At 37.3% G+C, this 15470-nt stretch overlaps 1 protein-coding gene across 4 annotated transcripts in view; it reads left to right on the top strand.

The window, feature by feature from the left end:
• Positions 1-14809, top strand: part of LAMA3 (laminin subunit alpha 3) — a 123423-nt gene extending 108614 nt beyond the window's left edge. The window contains exons 58-74 of one of the 4 annotated variants that reach the window (XM_064507309.1): positions 143-276; positions 821-971; positions 1719-1838; positions 2715-2839; positions 3199-3319; positions 4574-4708; positions 5509-5636; positions 6503-6634; positions 8206-8347; positions 8452-8621; positions 9029-9218; positions 9882-10022; positions 10795-10954; positions 11104-11231; positions 12596-12689; positions 13047-13166; positions 13733-13799. In XM_064507309.1, the coding sequence (XP_064363379.1) occupies positions 143-276; positions 821-971; positions 1719-1838; positions 2715-2839; positions 3199-3319; positions 4574-4708; positions 5509-5636; positions 6503-6634; positions 8206-8347; positions 8452-8621; positions 9029-9218; positions 9882-10022; positions 10795-10954; positions 11104-11231; positions 12596-12689; positions 13047-13166; positions 13733-13782 (2241 nt within the window). In that variant the 3' untranslated portion in view covers positions 13783-13799. The other 3 variants (XM_026122781.2, XM_026122782.2, XM_064507308.1) reach the window with 3 other exon arrangements.
• The last annotated feature ends 661 nt before the right edge of the window (positions 14810-15470 follow it).

The raw sequence follows: 15470 nt of genomic DNA on the forward strand, positions 1-15470 counted from the left end.
AACATGCAATAACTTTATGATATTTAGAATATCATATTCTGTGTCTTATTAAAATTTGCAATAAGTACTAGCAGTTACATGTCAATGTAAAATTTTTTCAGCTGATGCTGACAGTATGTTTTTGATGACACTATTTTTGCAGCCTCCGCATAAGCTAGACTATCCTCATTATGAAGGCTGCATTGAATTAGATAACCTAAATGAGAATGTTATCAGCCTGTACAACTTCAAGAGGACATTTAATCTCAATACCACTGAAGTGCAACCGTGCAGAAGGTATGATACAAACATGAAGTGTTTTACAGTAAGAAATTCACAGTTCTGTTATTTTATCATAAGGAATTCTTGTCTCTTCATATCCAGGAGAATAAGCCCTGTAGCTGAACTGGTGACTTTTCTCTAACTTTTGATCATTAACTACATTTCCTAGAGAAAATCCTGAGTTTTGGCAACATTCACATCTATGGCAATCTCAGTCCACTGGTCAAGAATTTAAATGTTGCAATACCCAGACAAAAATTAAAGTCCCAAATCCATGGACTAATGTATCCAGCTTCTTTATAGGATAAATATTATACTAGGTGGCAAAATTCAGTCACTAAAAATTTAAATTCAGACTTTTCCTCTGTAAAGACCATAGGCAAATACAATAGAAGCCGGTGGAAGGTTTTCTCTTTACTTCGGTTAGATCAGAATTTGGCCATATTAGTGGCCCTGTACCAACTGCTTTAGCTTAAGCTTTTTTTAAATTATAATGACAGTAAGTCCATGTAGTGAGAGTTTTTGTTCTCATGTATTCACATCTGTGACATTGTTACAGGTATAAAGAAGAGTCTGACCAAAGCTATTTTGAAGGCACTGGTTATGCCAGTGTCACATCTAAAGAAACAAATGCTTACATGCCAGCACGCTATGAACAGACAATTCAGACTACTGCAGATGAAGGCCTAGTGTTTTTTGCAGCAAATGAGGTAATTCATGGAATGCCTCTGTCTGTGGTGTTCTGTGGTACAAGAATTTTTTTAAAATCTTCACTTAATTGAGAACATGCTAGATTTGGTAATAACTGTGATAAAGTTTCTTAAAGCTGTTATGCTTGTCTGTGTAATAGATTAGTATATTCTGCTGTATGTTTTATGGCTGCTTGAATACTCATTTTCTCATATTTGAGAAAAAGTCATTCCAGGTAGCTCCTCCATTAGGCTGCTCAGAGAATTCAGAATTTGAGGGATTTCATTTTGTAATCTGAGTCAAACCAATTTTGAAATATCGAAATCCTCCAAAAATGGAATTGCCTCCTCCTTCCCAAATCTAGATGTGTTTGGTAACACAGTAAGAAAGAATTTAGAAAGTGGTTAATTATACCTGTAAAAGCTGGTCAAAACACAGCAGTGATACTACTTATCTAATAATATTATAAGAATGTTTACAATCACTGTAATGTGTACTTAATAATTTCTTAATGCTGTAAAAATTAGGTAGACATCCTGAAATGAGAAAAAGTCCTCTAGAGTTTTGGAGAGCTGATACTAGATCCGTTCGTAAGAGTTTAAAATAATTATAGTGACTATTAAAAGTTTTATGCTGTTTTGTGTTATCTTTTTCCCCAAAAGCTGTATTGAAATAACTAGGTAGATTCATTAATTCACATGACAGTGAAATATACATGAAATGTTGCACAGTTTAATTTTTTTTTATGATTTTTGTTCTGACTGCAGGATCAGTTCATCAGTGTACTCATTAAAAATGGTCATCCAGTTTTTAGATACAAAATTGACTCTGGGCCTCCAAAGGAAATAGAAAACAATGCAACTGTAAATGATGGAACATATAAACAAGTATGTCCTTTTAAACAATCAAGTGACCATTACTTGTGGAAATACACATTAGCTGAAACTAAACATCCTATAATAAGGTTTAGCTGTGAAGTTTTGCTTTTGTGTTGAGAGGATTGAGCTGGATAGGATTAGTTTGAACATATGAAAATTAATCTTTACACTGTCTACCGTCATGCATTCCTGTGACCAAGTTCGATTTTTACAGAATAATCACAAGAGAAAACAGCCTTTGTGAGAGCATTGCTTTATTAAGAGAGAGCTGTGTTCATTGTAAATATCAACATTATTTTAATATGTAAATAAGTGTTTTCACCAGCTAAAGGTTTATTTCTTCAGGGCAGTCTGATCTTTATGGAGGTTACTTTTTGTAATCTTTTTGTTGTTGCTTGTCTGTTTAGCTTTAGTCCAGCTGTTTTGTTGTACTACAAAAGTGAAATCTTAAGGACATTGTTAAAACCTTTGGCTGTTTTGATTCATTCTCCCTTTTCCCCTTCCTGCATCTTCAACTAGATAGTATAGGTTGCAGGGACTGCTGGAAGGAGTGTTTATGCTGTACTGAGTCAAGTTACTTCCAGTCAGTTGACTGATCTAATCTTCGTATCAGGCAGCAGCTCCTCAATCTTCAACTGCAAATAGAAGGCAATGTGTGAATGTTAGGTGAGGTGTATTTTTAGGGGAATCTTCTCGAGCAGAATAAAAACTCAACCTTTATTTGGATAGTAGAGCATTTTCCTAAGGCATTTGCTTTGGCTAAAATGCCAAATTTTGCGAAGTACCTTTGCACTGTTTTACTACGCTACACTTTTTTGCACTAACTATAGTTATTCAGATTTAAGGCTGTTAAGTGAAGTAATTCTCATTATTCACCTATTTCAGATTAGTTTGTTGCTTGCTAGGAGTAAGAATGTTGTTCATGTCAGTCCTGGTATTAGTGCCAACATAAATATCTTCAGTTTCACTAAGTACTACCTGGGTGGAATTCCATCTTCTCTACGGGAACGGTGAGTTACTATAAAAAGGCCATAATATACAGCCTTTTCATGGGACATTCATCTAAACTCTTTCCTTAGGTAATTTTTTTTCAAACTGTACATTGTGTATTTTATGTGATTTGAAAATAACCAGTTTATAATACATGATCATAATCTGTGATTTTTGGCTAATGGTGAGTTCTTTGTTGGAGTGTGCCCTGACAAAAGGTTTTGATCAGCATTAAGCATGCGTGTGCAATGAAGACTGTTTTTGTTTTATTTTTCTATTTCTTATTTCATTGTCAACATTTATAGGCTATTATATTGGTGAATGCTTTGAAATAGCAGGTTACTGAATTCTTTTTTTCCCTTCCACTCCCTGAAACCAGCTTTAATATATCCACACCTCCATTCCGGGGCTGCATGAAGAATGTGAAAAACCCTAGAACTGCATCTGTTATTTTTGATGAGACTGTTGGTGTCAGCAAGAAATGTTCAGATGACTGGAAGGTAACTAAGAAAATTACTTTAAAATTTTTGCTAGGCATAAAATTCATGACCAAAAGGGATCACCAGATCGTAAAGTCTGATTCATCTATAAAACCAGGACCATTATACTTTACTTACTTACATGAGGATCAAAAATTATATTTGGTTAACATGTGATGATAGTGAAGAGCCACAGCTTGGTATGAAGATAAGGAAGAAAAAGAGAATCCACCCCTACTTTGCTACTTTGCTCCACATACAGTGCACACTACAGTGCATAGTCTACCATCTTAATTTAAACTCTGTACAATTAAGAATGCATATTTACCATGCAAATTTGTTTTGGCTTTCAGTTATTGATTAGGCCTTCTCCAGAAGATTTATGCACTGAATTCTACTCAGAATCTTTCTTCTTGTTGAGGTGCTTACACTCTGTGAACAAATCATCTTTCGATTTTTTTTCTTGAAAGAGCTAAGCAGATTCTACTTCCACTAAGGTCTCTCATTGTAAGGCAATTTCTCCACTCATCAGATCATTTTGTAGCTTTTTCTGTGCACCCATGAGTTTTGCCACATTCTTCTTAAAATGGGAAAATGTGATGTTTCATTGTTGGCTTAACCAATGCTGTGTGAAGAGATGAAAATTATCCCTCTGCTTCTACTTACTGCTATTTACATAGTACCTAATTGCATTTGCCCTTTCTACTATAGTTTTGCACAGAGAGTTTGTGTTCATTTTCTTTCCTTCTGTGACCTCTAAACCTTTCACAGAGCCATTTCCTTGCTAGCTATTTCCCTACACAGAAGATCTGGCCTTCATTCTCTGTTCATATCTGTATAACTTGTCATGTATTAAAAAGCATTTTGTTCAAAAGGACCCAGGTATATTCTGTCCCGTGACTCACACAGCTTCAAAGATGTATGCTTATCTTCACAGCTCTGTACCTACAAAGTATTTCTCCAGCTGCTCACTTTTGTGCCTCTGAGCGTAAAACCTTATAAAACTGTCCTGTCAGTGCAAACAGCAGAGACAAACAATGCATTATACTCAGCAGGCCTCATCTGCCTTTAGAGCTTCTCAGATCATAGTTAATTCCAGTGAAGCCAATTCAGTCAATCTGTTCTGTACTGAAATACTGAACTTTCAGTTTACCTTCTGTTTGGTTTTGACTGGAGTCAATCACAATTATGTTGAGTAGGGCAGTTATTGTCGTATGTTGACATTTCTTCAGACTAAGAGGAAAATCACTGAAAGCATTATTGTCTCTTTTTCAGATTGTCAGATCTGCAGCTTTCTCCAGGGAGGGAACACTGAGCCTGAGCGCGGCAGGTTTCCCATTTCCCAAGGATTTCCAAGTCAGCTTTGGCTTTCGCACCATGGCATCAACTGGAACACTCTTAAATTACCATGTATGAGTATGAAGCCTGTTTATCTTAGAATATGTGATTGTTTTTTGTTTCTGGATCAGTCATGTGTGTTTGTGACCATGTCAATTTTGGCATCACAAATAAGTCTCTCGAGTATGGCATCTTGCATATCATAGGCCAAAGAAACAGCCTGGTAATTTCTTCCCCAGACCAATCTTTTGTTTTATGAGTAACAGAGCTTCGAATTTCAGTCTTCTGCAGAAAGGCAGCTCATGCCCTGCAACACCATCATCCCAGTATCATAAGTGTTGCTTAATACAGTTGGCTGGAAATTTTCTGAGGAAAAACTGGCATTCTACCCAAACAGAAATGTTACCATGATCAAATATTCAGTGAAAAGGGGTTGATTTTGGCTATATTTCCTCAGGAAGCAGGGAGGTTCAATCATAGCCCCATTTTTGCTAGCTGGAGGAGCTGATGGTAAGAAGACAGTGCACATCAGGCATTTGAGAAGTGGAGAATCGAATCCTCTACTCTTTGTAAAAATTGTTTAAACAAGAAGTTTAAACTTCTATCTGGTATTCAAGGTGCAAGGGTATTTTAAAACAGAAACTATGTGATTTGTAAAGAACTGGGAGTAAAGTCTGGCAATAGATAACCTGAGAAATGCGGTTTTGGGGTAGGATGATTTCTCTCCTACAAGGCAATGTAAGATACAGACAACATAGGAGCAAGGCATATTACCCCCCGCTTTGTACCACTGAGAGCTGTGTTAATGGCAATGTCAGGGAGAACTGAAGGAACTTGCATTTATTGATCATTTTGTGGGATTCTTTTTTTAGCCTAATATTCTTATCTTCCTGAGACCTGGCTCTGTAGTTGTAAGGATGGGAGAGACGGAAAATGAACTGAACAAGAAATATGAAGATGGGTCAATGTATTATGTGACAGTCGTAAAAAATGATGACATGTGAGTTCGGTTCTTTATCTGATTCTTTAATGTTGTAGCTGGAGAAAGATTAAGACTTTGTGTGACTTGTTCTTTGGGTACACAGCTAAAAATGGCCTGTGCTAGGAAAGGATAATGAAATAATGAAGCAAAAGGAGATACTTGGCTTGTGAATTTGCATGTCAGTACCTACTAAGTTTCAGCGGTATATCAGTATAGATGTCTTTTTGTATATAGTGTGTGATTTTTGTCTGCATGGCAAGCCTGAGCTTTGGAGCTCTTCCCCTTCACATAGCCTTTACATGTGTCATCGTGAGCTACAAATCTATCCCATACAGGTGGTTAAAGGCCTGGGGAAGAAGCTAATAATTGTGCCTGTTTTCTCAGGAGTTAAATAAAATTTCCTGAAAAGCTTCTAAATCATACTGATGTTTGAGGATCACATAAAATAAAATAATTGCTAGCTAAAGAAGAAAGTTTTCAATGATTGTTTCTAGCTTAGGCTAATTATAACTTTTAATATTTGCTGTACTAGCTGTTTCTAACATGTCGAGTGCACCATTTTGATACAAACAATGAAATCTATCCCATAGCTATCAATGGGATTTTTTTCATGAATTTCAGTGAGAACAGGATTTTACCCTAGCTCTGAAGGGCTAGCTTCAAGTCTTGCTAAATATGTACCACTGAGAAGCAGGGTGATTCCACAGAAGTCAGGGAACACATACTGATGTAAAAATCCCAGAAATAAGGTAATGGAGCTCTAGCATTATTAGAATATAACAGAGAAACACCTCTCTCAAATATTTCTTCTTTTCTTATTCTTTCATTTAGATGCATAACTATTTCTTTAGATTTCATGCTTATTTGTATTCACATTGTTTCAGACTAAGACTGCTGGTTGATGATGAGCCTGTGTCAATGACAGTTGACTCTCCAGGACCACAGACATTAAACCAGCCTATAAGATTTGGTGGAGATGATTTTGAAGGGTGCATCTCAAACATCTTTATAGAAAGGTATTTGGCCTAGGAAGATTTTCAGTTTCAGTAGGCATTTTGATCTGCTTTCCTTTTTGATCATATTGAGTTTACTTTTTGCTAAAATACTTTTCTTCCACATACATGAAGCCTTCATGAATACATAACTACATAACTTTGCTGCCCCCAAATATCCTTTTATTCAAATAGATTATACATAGTATCAAGTTATGGTGAAATCTGTCGTTCACATGTAACGGATTTTTAGGCTGAATGATATGTGTTTAGTAGTCTTTTAATCAAAGAATAAACTTAATATAGTGAATTGACAGTGTCCCAAATAGGCATCCAAAAAGATCTCCTGGATTGTGCTGTTGTAGCTAAACAGGGAGCCGGGTAATGAATGAGCAAAGCTTACTGAAGCGTCCAGAACAGTTACACAAACAAATGAGAGCAGATGTCTGATTTAAGTTATCTCTTTTTCACCTGTGTTTATCTGGTTATTAGAGGTATATTACAGGTGAAATTAAGGAGAGAAATTTGGCATAAACATGTTCTTCAAATAAAAGCATTGCTTCAGTCACAAATGCTGTCCCAGTGGGGCTTTTTTTCAGCAGACTTTTGATGAATGTTTATACATGTGTGGTTTTACAAAAAGTAATGTATTTTGATTTGGTTAAATCTCCTTTAAATCTCGACCAAGACACTGCAAGACAATGAAGTAACATTTATATTAACCTACCCATCAAACCCAAACTTGGGGAGTTGCTTTCAATACAAAAATGAAAACCTTTAGCTGGACAATTAATATCATAGCTAGTGTGATCAAGTGAATGGTGAACTGGATTGGATTTCAAGAAGTCTAGGTTCTGCTCCCAAATCTTCTTATAAAAATCAATGGGCAAGGAGCTTCACTGATTTTTCTCTGTTGTGAAGTGTTTTATAACTTACTGATTAAAGATACTCTGTAAGACCTACAAAATGATAGTATTAATAATATTCTTTTTACACACAAGAAATTGGTTTTGACAGTTTTTCTAATAATTTGGCTGTAATACCAGAGCCGCATATCAAGTTGCGTTGGACTTTACCCCTTGACAAATCTCATTAGAACATCTTACTGAAGGAGAGAGTAGCTGACTTAGCAGAACTCAATGTTTCCATTTTTTCTTCATCTGCCACTGGCTATTCATATATTAACCAGCAAAGTTTTGTAGTGTGATCCAGAATCTTATTCAACCAAGGCTGCTGTCATTTTGTCTCCTTTTCTCAATGGCAATATATTTTTTAAAATAGGTGGCTTTTAAAACAAAATAATTTGGAAGAGCTGAGAACAAAACATCAGGGTTCTTTCCAAAGCTAAAAAGAAAAGGACAGAACGAGAACAAATGTGAACACTTTTTACCCAAACAAACCTAAATTTTTCACCAAAAAATATTTGGAAGGAAAAGTGAAATCAACTCTAATTGGAGGAGAGGTGAAAATTGGTACTTCAACATCAGGTCACTGAGAAATCTATTTTGTACAGAGCACAGTTTTACAGTATGTTGCTGATTCTGTTGAAGAAAAGGAATGGTGTGTTATAGCACTTACTGCTTTTATCATTCTAGGGCAGGTCAGCCCCCTGAGGTTCAAAATCTAGTTGACTACACTAGAAAGACTGGTGTGTCTCTTGGAGCTTGCCGCCAATACAACTTTGAACCAATGCTGCTGAAAGAATTCAAAAATCCTCTCAGGTTTAAGATGCTCAAGGTATGTTTATTTTTTTCAGTCTTCTCCACTCCATATTGATACTGAAGCTTTGTCTGCACAACCATGTTTTGTAGGACTGAAAAACTTTCAATTCTGTCTTACAGTTACAGAATGAAAAATACCTTGATTATCTAACAGATGCTGAAGTGCAGCAGGACCAGCAAAACCATGCTTTGCCAACTCAGTTAAATGTCAGCAGTGGGGCCTATCTGTTTGGAAATACTCACAACAGTTTTGTGTCATACGCATTTTCCCCAGTGTCCCCTACAGACAGGTAATACAAATGTTCTCTGTTCACCTCACTTTAATCTTCAATGCTGCTTGAACCTTTGGGTGCTAAGAGCTAGGTCTTTCTTCTTGTTAATATCTTTGGGCACAACAGAAGAATGGTTCTTAAGGTTCAGGAAGTTTTTTTCCTAGTTAACATTTCCCCACACAAAGCTGTATGATTGACTTGGATGGGGTCGACAGCTATACTGCGTATTGATGCCAAGTCCTAAATCTGAATATGCCAACTTTCATCCACATTCAGAAATGGAAAGAGTATAGAACAGTGATTCTACCCAAAAGCTATTCTGCATTTCCCAAATGGATTTTCACTGGCATTTTTCTGGAGGACAGAAAGGATACAACAATTAACAAAATAGACCTACACTTGAATATGCTTTCTTTCCACTACAGGTTACATTTTTCTGTAGATGTACGGACTCGATCATCAAGAGGATTAATTTTTTTTGTGGAGGAAAAATTCGAGAACTCTTACATGGCACTCCACATTTCAAAAGGACGTTTTGTCTTTTCACTTGTTTCTGGAGGAAAACGAATCAAAATCAAAACTGATACTAAATACCATGATGGGCAATGGCACAGTGTAAGTAGTATGGCACAGGAACCATGGTGAGACCACAACTAGCATTCAGCAGGCACAACCTATTCAATTTCCAAGTTACTGGGCAGAGGAAGGGAAGGAAAGGATGGAATTGTTCCTTTTGGGCATCTGAAATTAATTCATATGGCTGAAAGTTCATGTGGTTGACAGGTATCTGTTGTGAGAGAGCTTATAGTGACTTAAGGTCCTAACATGTAATTTTCAGTTTAAATATTTCAAGAATACTGTGTTAAAATTAAAGAAAAATTCTCCAAAAAGGATCATTAAGATACTGGAGATGGTGAGGTGTAGGTGTAGCAGGCAGTGTTCTGATTTTTGTCACACCCAGAGAGCTAATGCAATTATTCCATTCACAGACTGCAGCAAGGGTGACCAGAATGGATCCCTGAAAGTCTGAATGGTCGAGTTGCAAGGTGCTCCTGGTTTTCAAACCATCTTGATACTTGATGGAAGCATTTTATTTAACTACTTCCATTTCTATTTTTGCTAGTTTCAGACTTGACAGAAAAGTATATTCTTGCTTTAAAGCTGTACCATATATGATTAATTTTTCTAAAAACACCTTTTCGCTATTTGGAGCACTGGCTCCGGTGACTTTCACTGGGCTTGGGATTTCTCATTCTGTTATGTCTGCACCCTGCCAAGGTGGTATTCAGCAGAGATGGGAAGAATATCCATCTTGTTGTCAATGGTCTAAGGGCACAGCATGGAAGATTAGCAACAGATTCTGCCACCAGCATTAAGCCACCGATCTACTTGGGAGGGTTGCCATCACTGAAAAGACAGGTAAATAACTGATGCATCCACTCACATACACTCATACTGCATTAATTACATGTGAAAGTATTAATATGCCGGAGTTCCATGGTGAAAAGGTTTGAGAGATATTTCCAAGCACTGTTCATTATAGATCTTCTTCCTCAGTTGTGCACACAGCTATCAGCTGGACCCTTGTTTTCAGCCTGTGTTGTTGAGACACTGATGATAACCATGTGCTGTTTTCATTTCTGTTCTTTAAGAAATAGAAAAGGCCAAAGTCACATTTTTAATTCCAGAGATACAGTCTTCCTACAAAATATTTATTTTAATGGGCTTAATGGTATTCAGTAGAGGAGCAAGGGAATCCTTCATATTAAGGAATTATGAACATAAAACCTGATTTTAATCTGAAATACATGTTGTCCCTATTACTTTAATAATGGACAATTGATGATGCAAGGCATTTTATAAAGTCAGATTTGAATACGCAGCATCTTGGGAAAGGAAGGATATATTTGAGATCTCTCAACTCCTGTTGTGTTGTCTTTTTGACACATCATTGGGAAGCAACTTTTCTGCAAGCAGGAGTTGTATTAACTCAAAATGAGCTGTTACTTTCATGTTTCAAGATATTTGTTTTAATCTCAGCATATGTTTTCAATGCATCAGAGACAGGTTTTAGATGCACTTAAAGACAGCTGGTTTTCTACAGTCGAACAATACAAAAGAAATACTAGATGTTCTTACTAAAAAGATTGTCATCATGCTTTAGTATTCATGTTTTGAAATATGCTTTCAGATTATGCCAGTGAACGGTTTCAAAGGTTGCCTGAAGAATTTCAAGATGAACGGAAAAGTCATGAATATACCTCAGCAAAAAAATGGTGTACTTCCATGTCTGGATGTTCCCATGGAAACTGGGATTTATTTCTTTAATGAAGGAGGATATATCACCATTGGTAAGCTGTGTAGAGATTATTTTATATGGAATTATGTCTTAAATGTGTATATGCAAGGGTTTGGGTTTTTTTTTTTTTTTTTTTTACATTTTTTGCATGTTCTTCTTCTCCTATGGTCATTCCTTTACCTACTGTTTTATTCTTTACAGATAATTTGGTGATGGGCTTGGATTTTAGGATTGTATTTACTATTCAACCAAGGAGCTCAACAAGTGTACTGCTCCATTCTGGAAGCAAGCAAGACAGCTACTTGACTGTTTACATAGAAGGAGGAAAGGTAAGTTTTACAGGCTCTGTTTCCATTTCAGCTCTATTGCCATCATTCAGCAGAAAAAAATCTGACCTTGAATACTGGACTTATTACAACATCTGTCTATACATTTAACATTAAACAACTTCCTCATGTGGTTCCTCCAATGATTTAAAACTATCCTATGGAAAATTGAGCATGAAACCTGTCTCTGTGCCTGCATAAGGATCTTCCATTGTGTGCACACTGGCTTGCACATGTTCTCTTCACAATAGTCAGCAGTAGGCCACAATCTTCATCTTCTTGGATCTCTTGGCCTTCACAAAAGCCCACTGGGCTTTTGGCCAGAGGCCACAGGACTCCATGGCTTATTCCCACTCCTATTTTAGTCATTGTTTGGCTAAGGTACGGATGCAGCTCATATCTATGTCCATTGCAGAATTTGAGCAGTCTTGCTTCATTTTAGCATCTTTGCCTCCAGCTGATGAGTGATGATAGTGGTTGTTATCACTGTTGTTTTTTTATAATGTAACAGCTTCAGAATGTGAGTCTTGGACCACAAAACCACTGTGCTCTCTGCTGGAGAGACATCAAATAAAAGGCTAGTCTTTGCTCCACAGAACTTGTCTCAAGATATGGTTTAAACCAGCATGAGTCCACCTAATTGCAGAAAGGGTCAGCTTTACCCTTTTCTCCCCAGACATAGCTGTCCGTTCCTGGCCATCACTAGGGCAGGCACCAGTGAACCAGCTTAGGGAATTGAGATGGCTGACTTATTTATTTATTTCTTGTTGTTTTCGGTTAGTTTCACTCAGAACACTCATCTGGTTCAAGGCACATTGAGCACATGAAGGCAGGAGCATCAGCATCTGGCGACTCCTTAAGGGCAAGACCACTTTTTTCAGCAGTAACTTAGATTCATGCTGGGTGTGTGTGGACAGAAAGCAACAGGATGGAATAAAAGGTCAATGAGGCACCATCAGTCAGCCTGATAGGAAGTGGATTCAGCCTGTCTGTCACCTGACCATTATCAAGCTTGTTGTAAGCATCACAGCAAAAGAGAATTTGAAAGGGAGATGTTGAAGAAAAATAATATGCTCACAAGGAATGAGTTTATGTCAAAAGAATTAGCATAATTTTGTAAGACTGAGGGGCAAAGAGAGACAAAAGTGTGCATTTATGCTTGTGCAATTTATAAAATATCCTCTCCTAGGATTCTACTAGGGAAATTTAGTTTGCTCTTGGAGAAGATCATTTCTGTGATATGAATACACTGATTGTGACTCTTAAAATTAAATAAAACCCATCTCCCCAGTAAATCACTTAAAGTCCTCTATTTTTCTGTTGCTCTTTTCTTTACTGTGGTACCTTAAAAGATAACTGTTTTACAGCTCATTGCTACAGGAAATAATGGGGCTGGAGAGTTTCAGACATCTGTCACACCTAAGCAATCTTTGTCTAATGGACAGTGGCATACAATTGCAGGTATGTTGTATCGTGCCAGTTCTTCTGAGACTGGAAAGGCGGGTGGACACAGAGCTTTGCACACCCAGATTTTTACTAATCATTTCACTTCTGTTTATTCTGAGAATGCTCTTTAGAACAATATAAGTGTTTTGTGTTAATTCAGGGCATTACATGGGGTGGGGGGCAGGGCAGACAGGGCATGTTTATTTAGCCCCAGAGTATCTAGATGCATCAGTCTGGCTTTGAATTAGAATAAAATGTATTTTTTCTATGAATTATGCTTCAAGAAGACAGGTGCATTTTAAAATAGTGTAATATCTTGCCAATTCTTCAATAGGGTTGAGAAAGAGTACTCATTTACCTGTTTCTTCACAGTCTCTCAGAAGGAGAACACCATGCGGCTAGAGGTAGGCACACAGAGTAACTATACCACTGGACTTCTACCCTTTACTCCTAGACATATGCGTCAGCCACTCTACTTCGGCAGAATTCCAGGTAATATTATTGCTGCTTACTTTTTCAGTTATCTACTGGCTTTTTATTCCTTTCCAGTACAAAGGTCCCACTCAAGCATGTAGTCCTGTATCATTCCCTCTCTTCTCTTGAACAACTTCTTTTCGATAGAGACTAAGATTCTATCTACCTAGCAAGTAGTGCTGTGCAAAAGGAACAGATCTGTAGAGAGAACTAGATCTGAACTGCTGAGGGTCCAGCATGTACGCTATGCATGTTTTGGGAGCTTTACTTCTGATTAGTTTTTGTCTGAAACAGGCTGACTGCCTATTAGTGGCTGGAATGCATTAGGCGAATGTTCTTGGAGTGGATCCTCTGGTTTAGTTTCACCTGAAAAGAATCCAGTTCAGATGTTCGAAGATCAAATCAAAGCTCTAACACCCAAATCTCCAGTTAGTTCAGCTTCATCAGAAAAGGAGCGTCTGCTGGGCGCCTCACTGCCTCAGAAGTGCTAGGGCTTGGTGTCTTTATTCTGTGCTGGGATTCCCCATGAAGTTCGGATAGAAAGGATGGGAAGCGGTGCTCCTACTGAGAGAGTTTTCACTCAGATGGGAAGCAGGGGAGAATACAACTACACGGGAGGTGTTTCTTCTCCTAAGACAGATCATGAGGAAAAGGTCCTCAAACTGAAAGAAGAATGAAGAACTTCAGATGCTCGTCAAATCCTGTCATATTTGGAGCCAAATCATGGAAAAATAGATTCATGGAAAAATATTCTAAGTATTTTATCTACAGTAGAAAATAGCTCACTGCATCTTGGGAATTTTGTTTCTTACTACATTTAACAGAAAGGATCTAAGAGTACATTATCAAAACATTGCAAGGTTTGCAGTAATTAATGTTCTTTAAAATCATTCACATGTTATTAATGTGATCTTTTTACTTTGTTTTATGCAGCAAATTTGGCCACACCATGGCTTCCAGTTAAAGATCCATTTTTTGGCTGTCTTCGGAATATTAACATAAATGACAAACCTGTCTCTGTCAACAAAATTTCAGAGGTTCATGGTGTAGTGAATTTGCATGGATGCCCTGCCAAGTAACTTCACTGTTACGCTACTCACTACACTACTTCAGTACTTTGTGAATTCATGCAATGTGGGTTCCCTTTTCCTGATGACTGTGTCACTGTCATCAGGCTGGTTATTCAGAATGGCTGGTGAGCAAATGCATCCTCTGGATGTGGACTGTGCCAAAGCAAATTGAAAGTATTGGATTTGATAAACTCCCTGTTAAATGTTATTGATTTCCAAGGTAATCCATTGTGTCTTTTGAAAATAGATGCATAAAATCTAAAACAGGATTGTGTATACACCTACTGGGCCAAATTTTGCTCTCACTCATAACAGCATAGTATTGAGTAACTCCAGTGTCTTAATTTTGGAAATTTGTCTTAATGCTGGTCATCTTGAGAGCAAATTTGATCCACAAATATAAAGAATTTTTATAAAAATATAAATTTCTTTGGAGTGATGAACAGAATGTTTATACAGAAATGTACATTAATGTTAAAAGTAATAATAATAATATAAATGGAATTTGAAGCACTTTAAGGAGTGAAACTCTGGGAGTTTGTTACAATGCTAGGAATTTGGGGGCCAAATAAATGCAGTATGTTCTGTAAACTGTCCATTTTCTTGTTTGGTTATTTTAATCTGTTTTTTTTTGTCCTTTATGCACTTTTTACAGGCAACTAAATCCTGCTTGCTTTATGCAGATGTTTCCGTAGCTTTAAAAATTCTTTTGCCTGGATAACCAGGAGTCCATAACCTCTGCTTATTAGGATTTGGTTATATAAAAACCTCTGAAAGAGAATAATTTTTCTTGTAAGCTTCAGAGCCACAATCATGACCCATGGACGAAAGAACACAGCTTTATTGCTCTATTTTTCTGGATAAAGGGTTGGCCTGAGTAGAGTTGACATGGCTTCTCCTCCCACTGTCCTTCAGAAGCAGCCTTTTGATGGTATTTTTTCCCCCCCATTCCCTGATGCCATCTCTCCCTTTAAAAATTAAAGCTTTTTCTACGGTTGGCCACTAGGCGGGAGAAGATAGCAATACAAGCAGACCCCGCTTCCCACCGATTCCCAAATATGCTCCCGTTTGCTCCCGTCTTGCTGTGCCTCTTTGCCCAAGGTTCAGCAGCTTATCCTCAGTGTAAGTGTTTGGAAGGAGCTGCTAGCTGGATTAATAGAAGAAGATGCTAGGTCAGTAGCCCTTATGGCTTTGGTCGTTAATTCCTTAGAAAATCTTGCAGTTTCAGGTCCTTGTGATGGCAAAATGGTCA

Source organism: Dromaius novaehollandiae, chromosome 2 (genome assembly GCF_036370855.1).
Source record: "Dromaius novaehollandiae isolate bDroNov1 chromosome 2, bDroNov1.hap1, whole genome shotgun sequence".
Lineage (NCBI taxonomy): Eukaryota > Metazoa > Chordata > Aves > Casuariiformes > Dromaiidae > Dromaius > Dromaius novaehollandiae.